The sequence below is a fragment of the Bos taurus genome, chromosome 26, assembly GCF_002263795.3.
Source record: "Bos taurus isolate L1 Dominette 01449 registration number 42190680 breed Hereford chromosome 26, ARS-UCD2.0, whole genome shotgun sequence".
Lineage (NCBI taxonomy): Eukaryota > Metazoa > Chordata > Mammalia > Artiodactyla > Bovidae > Bos > Bos taurus.
The window spans coordinates 18,846,478-18,855,682 of NC_037353.1; the positions used below are offsets into that span (position 1 = coordinate 18,846,478).

At 51.5% G+C, this 9,205-nt stretch overlaps 1 protein-coding gene across 5 annotated transcripts; it reads right to left on the minus strand.

Annotated features, from left to right (window-relative positions):
* Positions 1-392: 392 nt before the first annotated feature.
* Positions 393-8,594, minus strand: AVPI1 (arginine vasopressin induced 1). 5 transcript variants are annotated; one of them, XM_005225617.4, is made up of 3 exons: positions 8,489-8,594; positions 1,905-2,199; positions 393-955 (listed from the first exon to the last, which is right to left on the minus strand). In XM_005225617.4, exons 2-3 carry the CDS (start codon positions 2,189-2,191, stop codon positions 808-810), a joined length of 435 nt encoding a protein of 144 aa, XP_005225674.1. In that variant the 5' UTR covers positions 2,192-2,199; positions 8,489-8,594; the 3' UTR covers positions 393-807.
* Between the last annotated feature and the right edge of the window lie 611 nt (positions 8,595-9,205).

Sequence of the window (9,205 nt, forward strand, 5' to 3'; positions counted from 1 at the left end):
GCTTCTTTTGAGCCAAAGCCAGAATAGCAGTCAGAAATCCTCACCTCAGGGGTTTTCAGGAAACTTCAGTAATGCAAAAGGCATGGTTTGTGCAGCTGCGGAGCCGCCTCAGACTGGTTTGCCCACAGGGGTGAAGAGGGCAGTTGAGGAGCAAGTACCCACTGCATTGACTGCACTCATCCCACCCTGGGCCCGTTGCCCACTACGCAGCTCTGACTGTAATAGGAGCTGGTGGAGGGGCCAAAGACCCTTCTCCTCTCCTTGGACCAGGAGGCCAGCTCTGTTTTCTCCTTCCTGGGAACTGCCCTCTCCTTGCAGTGGGCCCGAGCCTCACCCCCGGCTCCAGAGTGTCCATTTCCAGATCTTCCCCTTGCGTGACAGACTCACATAGCTCTCGGTGCACATGGTTTATTTTGCCACATGAACTACGTTTTTCCTGTGCTGGCCTGAGGGGCAGGGGTGTGGGACGAGCTGCTGGACCGTGGGCCACAGTTGTAGCAGGAGTAGTGGGATGCTGCGTCAGAGTGCCTGTCACTCGACTCCCAGGAAAACTATCCTGCAGCCCAGGCATAGTGTTAAACTGAGAAGGGCTGAGGCAGAAACGGGCACTGCTTTTCCTCAGTCTGGTGAGGAACGGGTCCGCTGTGACAGCTCAGTGGAAGCCTCCGGGCCTGTTCTGGCCCGCGCAGGCCAGTGGCAGCAGTGAGGCTGTTGTGAGGCTGTCTCTTCTTTGCCTTCCCCAGCCCTTTGGCAAAAGTCTCTGTGAATCCTGGGGAGGATACAGCCGGCCCCGGCCCCTTCCCCGGCTCAGTGTCTGATCTGATGGAGGTAGCTTGTGGGTCCTGGCTTCCTCCAGTTCCGGCGGATCCGGGCGCTGGCCCTCCTAGAGTTCACATGCTGCTCACTGGAAGCCGTCTCCGTGGCTCTGCTCTGCGGAGCGCAGGGCTCTGCAGTTCTGCAGGGAACAGTCATGTTAAGCCAACATCAGTAGGAAGGAAAGAACAGGGACTGAAGAGATTTTGGTCCTAATGAACTATTAAAGCACACTGTTCAGAGCCAAATGAGACCAGGGCTCTGGTCTCATCTCTGCCCCTAGAGAGCTGCATGACAAGGCATAGCTTTCAGACTGCTTTTCTGTAAGGGGAGTTGGACTAGATCAGGGGGTGTGACACTCTTGTGTTTCTCCACTCTCCTCATCCTGTCCTGTACAAGACCAGAAGGCAAGTAGCCTTCTTAAGATGATTCCGGCAGGGATTACTGATCAACTGAAATTCATAGGAGCAACAAAGCTGCTCTGCTGCCCTGGCCCTGATGACCTCTGAAGGCCTGTTCAGATCTCGTGTTCTGACTGTGGGCACAGAGCATAACCCAGAGTGACTGCTTAGGCCACCTAGATGGTTCAGCTTGGTCTCTTGGGGGCTTGCTGTTCCTGAGTGGGCAGCGACCTAAGCAAAGAGGCGAAGGATTGGGGGAAATTTCAGGTGAAGTTTCTCAACTGTTTTTAACCCTTGATGCCTCTATGGCACTCCCCTATGCTATTTTCTCAGTAGTCCCACAGCTCAGATGATCACCCAGCTTATTTTTGAATGTTACCTGTTCAACAACAGGTAAATAGGATTTTTTTTTTCCCCGTCCAAACCATAGTCCCTTCCTCGCTCCTGGTTCAGAACCTCTGTGAAATGAGGTGGCACTGAGTGGACCCAGGCACCCCTTCCCATGGGAGTTCACAGGGTCATAGGTGACCCCAGCAGTAACAGTCTCTTAAGTGCCAACCACACGGTAGGCACTGTGTAGACCTGGCAACAACCCCAATGGCAGGTACTTCACAGGGAGGCCAGGTGAGTGGCTTCAGGCCACACCAGCCGGGAAATGGAGGAACAGGCCTGTCGTGCTCCATGGCCTACCTGAGCCTGCTGCAGTGGTGTACCGAGGGGCCTAGGGGCTTCTGCCGAGGGGGCCTCTTCCTGCGCAGCCTCTTCAAGGCCTCGGCCACACGATGGTCCCCTGCACACTCCCAGACGATCTGTGCACGTTCCTCAGCCAGCTGGTCCCCGCTGCGCTGAAACAGGCCCTGGATCTGCAGCAGCTCAGCGTCCTGGAAGATGTTGGCTGCGGCCTGCTTGCGGCCCCGGACCTCCGGAGGGGCCCGCCAGGGGGGTGGCTCGCTGACCACAGATGCAGGGGTGCCCATCCTGGGTGCTGAGGAAGGAGCAGGGAGGGATGTCAGCAGCTCAGTGGGCCCTTCCCAAGCCTGGGGGTCTTGACCAACACAAGGGCTTCTGGTGTTTCTGTTCTCCAGTAGCTGAAATAGAGTAAGTCTTGACTTGAAATCACTGATTTCCCGGGGCACCTTGGGGAGATAATAACGATAGTCAGACTTTACAGTGTTTACAAGCCTGACCTAGGTATTAAGGGTCACAGACGGTAAGGATTGTGCATCTCCACTTTAGAGATGAAGATGCACACCTCAGATGTTAAATGACTTTCTCATGGACACAAAGCCATGTGTAAGTGCATAGCCAGAAGCAGAGGCCAAGTCTCTCTGGCTCCAGAGTCCACGCAGAGCCCAGGCCTGAGTGATAACACCCATAGCAGCTGAAATGTTTTAAGCACTCAGGTTGCAGGTACCCCCATAACAGCTGTACTCACATAACATTGTTGAATCATGAATGAGCACAACTGTCCTAGGAGGTAGATACTTTTTAACCTCCTCATGTCACAGATGAGGAAACTGAAGAACAATACTCTGATGCTGAGACCCAAGCTCTGTGGCACAGAGGCAAGTGAGGGGCTGTGGCCTTGGGCTCCACAGGCAGGAATCCGGCTTCCGGCCGCCTCTACCACTTACTGGCTAGGTGATCCTCCTCGCCTCCACTGCTTCCTGTGTAAACTTAATCAGCCATACAAGTACCTACTTCTTAGAGTCGTTGTGAGGACTGAGTGAAGACACAAAGCATTAAGACCATGCAAGATGTCCCACCAGTCTGCTTTTCCATCTGTAACACAGAAGAGCATCCTGTCTTCTATTTTCAAGCTCCTGGGGGGGAGGGGGGATGAGCCAAGTCCATATAATTTAAACAGGATGAAATAGACCAATCAGATCTAACCACAGTCCAAAGAACCACAGAGAGAAAGGTAGGGGCAGAAGAAAGGGCTACGGGATTGAAGTATCCTCTCAGTGCAAGAGGCTGAAATCTATGATAAGTTCAATAAAAGTTAGGCTCGGGCCAGTGCCACACCCCACCCCCATATGCAAGAAATGAAAACAGAATTATCTCAGTTCTACGTAGTTTTTGGTGAATGGTAAAGGGATAAGAGGCTTACCCACCTTATCCTTGTCTTCACTACAGCCTGAAATGGCTATGGGATTGGAAAATAGACTGGAGACCAGAAGACCAAAGACTTGGCATTATACAGAACTCCCGGGCTTCCCAGTTAGCTCAGATGGTAAAGAATCTGCCCTCAATGTGGGAGACCAGGGTTCAATCCCTGGGTCAGGAAGATCCCCTGGAGAAGGTAACGGCAACCCACTCCAGTATTCTTGCCTGGAGAATTCCATGGACAGAGGAGCCTGGCAGGCTACAGTCCATGGGTTGCAAAGAGTAGGACACGACTGAGCAGCTAACACACCCAAGCTCTTCTTGGCTGTGACCTTAGGCAAGTTATTCAATCTCTCTGGGCCTGCTTGCTCAACTAGAAAATGGGGCTAATAACACTTCTCAGGATTATTGTAAGGATTAAATGGGTCTAGTGTGTATCAGGTCCCCAGTGGGAGCTAAAGAAATACAAACGCCCCTCTTCTTGGCCTTCAGGACTTTTTCACTTACAGCAGGGGTGTAATGTGGACCCTCCTTTTCCTCTGAACAGTCTGGCCTGAGCCAGCTGAAGGCCTTGCCTGTGCTCCCTTCTCCCTGCACAGTCCTGAGCCTAATGAGGAAGGCCTGGTTGCTAAGTCAGATCCCACTATGCAGCTAATTACAGAGAGATCTGTCAGCCAGCAGCCAGCTTAAAAAAGAAAGAAATCAAATTTGAAATAAATTTAAATAAAAAATGTACATACTCAACTGTAAAAAGTACAAAGGATCAGAATCATATAAATAACAGCATTACCAGCTTCCTATCCTCAACCTACCCACCTGCAGACGTAACCCTGACTCTCACCTGCCTTTGATGCTCTTGAGAATTTGAGCCGTCTCTCCCTCCCATTCAGACTCCTCAGATATGACTGTTCCCCACCTGCCCTTGCCCTGGCCTTCCCTCCTCCTCACCTCAGTAGCCACCCTCCTTCTAATAATTTCTACACTCACCCTGTTTCTATCATAACCCGCTCTCTCTTTTGAAAAGATTTAGTAGCTAAAATAAACCTGCAGAAGACTTACAGATAAATTAATTTTTAAAAAATTGTGCTTTTTATCTGGAAAATGGGGATTTTAAAATCTGCCTCTCTGTAGGCACAATTATGGGAATCCAGTTAAGACCTAATATGTGTGGTAATTAAACCTCCAGAGCTGGATGATATCCTGTGACCAGAAAACAACAGTCACCAAGTCACACTTCCAGGCTGATAAAGAGAAGTAAAAGCTAACTACTATGGGGTGTTTGTCTTGCCAGGTGGCGCTAGTGGTAAAGAAACCGCCTGCCAGTGCAGGAGACATAAGAGACGCTGGTTCGATCCTTGGGTCAGGGAGATCCCCTGGAGGAGGGCATGGAAACCCACGCCAGTATTCTTGCCTGGAGAATCCCATGGACAGAGGAGCCTGGTGGGCTACAAGTCCAAAGGGTGGCAAAGAGTCAGACACGACTGAAGCGACTAAACACGCACGCCGGGGGTGTTTATTCTGAATCAGCAACATGCATGATACCATTTCATCCTCAAAACCATTGTTAGGAATCAGGCACTGTTAACCTCATTGCCATTCATAGGGGACTAAAGAGGAGCTGAAATACATAGCCCTGAGCCCGAGCTCACCCTATCCTCAGGTGAGCCCTAGTCTAAGTGACTGCAGCCGGAGCTTTTGAATCACCAAGTTGCCCTCACAGCCTGGCAGCTCAAAGCACATTTCTTCCCATTATATCTGTGAAGACTTTCACTATTCTTTTCAATTCATGTAGGGGAAAACTCGCCAGTAGAAAGGGAAGAAGGATGAATGTCCCACACCCCAGGTAAGAGTCAGGGCATGGAATTTGTTTTAATCTTCACTAGCGCCAAAGCTGTTTACAGGGTGACAGGCCGCCCCCAGCCTTGAAGCCGTGAACCCATGGCACTCTGACGGGGAAGAGCCCCAGCCTCCACAGAAGGAACCAGGAGCTGCTACGCGGCCCAGTGCACAGAGCTCTGGCTTGAGTCAGAGGACTAGCTTCGAGCCCTAGTGCTGCCTGCCACTCACTGGCTAAGACACCTCAGGCACTTCACATGGCCTCTGTGGGCCCTTCCTCTTACAGTTGAAAGGAAGGGTTTATTCTTATAGTCTCCGGGGCGTGTGCTGGTGTTGAGAGTCAATGATTCCATGACAAGGCTGGGTCCACACAGAAGTGGAGATGAGTTAGCTTCTCTGCCAGGGCCCAGGAGCTACATGTGTGGACACGTCTGTATAGTTAGGTGCCAGAGGACTCCCCTTTTCTGCCCTCCTTAGTCTTCCTTAGAGGCCAGACACTGTTGGGCTGCTGTGGGGTTAGGGTCTGGTAGAAGAAAGAACTCACTGCTCGAAAGCATTCTAGTGACCCAGACTGGCTGTGGCCAAGCCCAGAGTAGACTCCTAGGCTGGTCGGGGTGGTGGGAGAAGAGCTGATAGTCCTGCTCTGGGACTCAGGCAGTCTCACCCGCCCTTCAGAGAGATGGGTCATAGGATCAAATAGCAGCAGCTGTCTTAGGGAGGAAATGGCTCAGAGCCTGACTTTCCAGATGGTCCAGCCACCCACCTCTACCAGGGCTGCAAGGCCCTGCCTCCAGCAGTCAGTTACAGAGTTACAAACAAACCAACAAGGAACCATGTGGGCAAGTCTGAGCCCCCAAGCCTCAACCATATCCTCGTGAACCTCGGGGAGGCCTTGGCAACTCCAGATTTTGAGGTCCCTCACTCCCGGCTTGGCCTCCCACCTTGGAATTCAGACAGCAGAGTGAGGCTGGGAATAAAAATCAGTGGATTCCAAGTAGGATTAGATGGTAAACTTTGAGAAAGCTGAATCAGAAGATTCAGGAGAAAATTTACTATCAGGAGAAAATTTCCTGTCTCATTCAATGTGTTACTTTCCCACTGATTTCCTGGACAAGACCTGAATCCAGGGAAGTCAGTGTGTACTTGAACAATGGCCCTTGTTTAAACTGGGAAATGAAACCATGGGGCTATTAAAAGATTATAAATGGATCTTTCATTTCAGAGCTGGCATAAAAGATAGGCATGGATCTGTGAGCTAATGAGTAAAGACTAATTGCAAAATCCTTCAATTTGATCTAAACTAGCTTAAAAATGAACTCCCAAAGTAAATATCAAATGTTGAAATTGAAGTTCAACTTGTTTTGCAACAGGCAATAAAGGAACTGCTAAGCTCTGACAAAGAAATATATTTAAAAGTGACTCACCATGCACTGAATTTGCAGTACACAAATATGGTGTCCAACCGAGCGTTTTTTGTAATTATGAAGCTCAGTTCAGAGAGCTTTTCACACTGTGGTCTCGGGGACGTGCAGGGAGCTATGGCAGGCACAACACACTCATGTGACCTGGGCGGCAACTGAGCCCTCACTCACTCAGCTCACCCCCTTCAGATAGCACTGGTGATGATGATAATCTGTAACCAGAGGCCAAGGGCCTCTTAGGAAAAGAAAAAAAAAACCTGGAGGCTCTGGCCCAAGGCCCATATCAACATTTGTGGCCTTGGCCTGTTTCCCTGCCCACTGGACAGCAGCCAAAATCTGTGGCTCCTTCAAGCAGGAGGCTCAGTCCAAATGGCTATGTGGGTCCTGCCTCCCACAGGGCCTAGCTCAGGCAGTAGAGAACTAGACACAGGTTGGTCTACAATTCTGTGTCCCAGAAGGTAGAGAAAGGAAATGGACCCTTTTCCCAGGTCAATTCTCAGATATGACCTGAAAACAAACTCCTGCTAGATCTAGGAATAACTCTTTTGTAGAGTCCAAGAACCCTGAATTCTGGTTCTGCCATTGATAACTGAATACATTGGCAGGTCTTGGTTTTCCCCTGCCTCAATTTGCTCTTCATCAAAATGGTGAGAATAGATAACCCTTAGGGGATAGGAAGATTAACACTTTAGTATGCCAAGGATCTATCCCAGCACATTACATCATGAATGAATGATGGAAGGGAGTTGTTATTGCTGTTGTTTAGTTGCTAAGTCGTGTACAACTCTTTTGTGACCCCATGGACTGTAGTCCGCCAGGCTTGTCTGTCCATGGGATTTCCCAGGAAAGAATAGTGGAGTGGGTTGCCATTTCCTTCTCCAGGGGATCTCCCTAACCCAGGGACCGAACCTGTGTCTCCTGCATTGGCAGGCAGATTCTTTTACCACTGACCTACCAGGGAAGCTGACGGGAGGGAGACAGGCTATTTAGCCTCCAGGGATTACAGAATCTCTGCCATTTTCATTCTCACTACTGTCATGAAACTCCCTCAGAAAGGGCCTTCACTCTTGGGAGAAGAGAGTAAAGGGAGATAGGTTCATCTGTGGACTTTTAAATCATACCTGCAGTAGAGGCTCCCTGTCAAGCTTGCTCCCTGTCAAATGCAGAACAGCACTTCCTGAGAAGTAGTATCTTTAATCCTCACAACACCCCTATGAGGAGGCACTATCCTTGTTACACCCATTTTACAGACGAGAAATCTGAGCTCAGAAAGGTTTGGTAACTTCCCAAAGTCACACAGATGGGTAGGTGATGAGACTGGGATGGGAACCCTAGTCTGATCCCAGCGCCCACTCTCAACCACTGCTATTTTTGTTCCTGCCAGATGGCTGAGGAAGTCTTCATGGGGAGGAAGGACCCAGGAGGCTTTGAAATCTGCTATCTGCTTCTCCAGGGTTTGGAAGGTGCAGGGATCAAAGGCAGGTCTCCCAATACTGTGTGTCTGTGCCCTCAGCACTCCATGGTCCCGTGGGGAGTTAGAGTGATTACTCACCACGCAGGAGCGCAGAGCCAATAGACCTCAAATCGGGATAGGGCCAGCTAAGATGCGCCCACTCCAACCCCTTTCAACGTTTTCGAAAGGGCGAGCGCAGCTCTGAGCTTCCTGCCGTGATGGTGCTCACAAGGTCCAGACGGCGTTCATCAACAGGACAAGACCTTGGGAGGGGGTATCCTGGCCGAGGTCACACGACGACATCACCAGAACGGGTCTGCCCCTAAGTCTTAGACGCGGCCGCTTCGCATGACGGGCCCTAACTGGACCTGGGAGTTCGGGTCTCAGCGACACCTCTGCTCTGACAGCCCTCCCACCCGCCTCCACCGCAGCAAAAGCTTGGCTGCCGACCTACGTACCTGGCTTCCCGAGGAGGGCCACCTCGGTCGCAGCCGCGGCTCCCCGGAGAAAGCGCTCCCCAGCCCCGGAACAGCCAATCCTCAGCCGAGCCTAGGTGAGAGCTCCCGGCGAGCCTTCCAAAATCGAACGCGGAGACACGGTGAGCCAATCGGCGGCCGTAAAGAGGCGAGGGGCGTGTCCCGGCTCCGCCCCCTTCTCTCCACTGGCCTGGAAATCAGAGTGCGAAAGGGCCCCAGGTCCAATTAGCGGCGGAGCAGCAGCAAGGGGCGTGCCCTCCCAGCCCTTTCCCTCCGCCCACTGCCACCCTCGCACTGCGCCCGGAGGTGCCCCTTTCATTGACGTCAGTCCTCCAGGAGAGCGCGGTTTTGCTGGCTCCGGAGTGGGGGCGGGGCCGCATTCCTGCCCCGGGGTGCGGCGACGGCTGGCCCTGCCGGGTACACGTGACGGATGCCCCCCTGCTCTGGACCCGAGGCCTGTGCGCGCGGCGCCGTGTTCCTTGCTGCTGCGTGTGGCCCTCTGCAAACAGACTTGCAGCTCTTTGAACTCTACTCCACTTGTCTTCTGGCTCCAGCTTTGAGGGAGGAGAAGGGACAGTTAGTGCGGTAGTCAGACCTTTGGTTTCAAAGCCAGAATGTCGTGGGTTCTAATCTTGAAATCGGGGAATTTACAGTTTAGCAAAATATTGAAAAACTAAAAACATTTAATTGTTTATTACA

Coding starts and splice junctions, on each gene's coding strand:
- AVPI1 (XM_005225617.4), bottom strand. CDS start 2,191: ATGGGCACCCCTGCATCTGTGGTCAGCGAGCCACCCCCCTGGCGGGCC. Junction 956..1,904: donor CACCACTGCAGCAGGCTCAG/GTAGGCCATGGA, acceptor TGTTCCCTGCAG/AACTGCAGAGCCCTGCGCTC.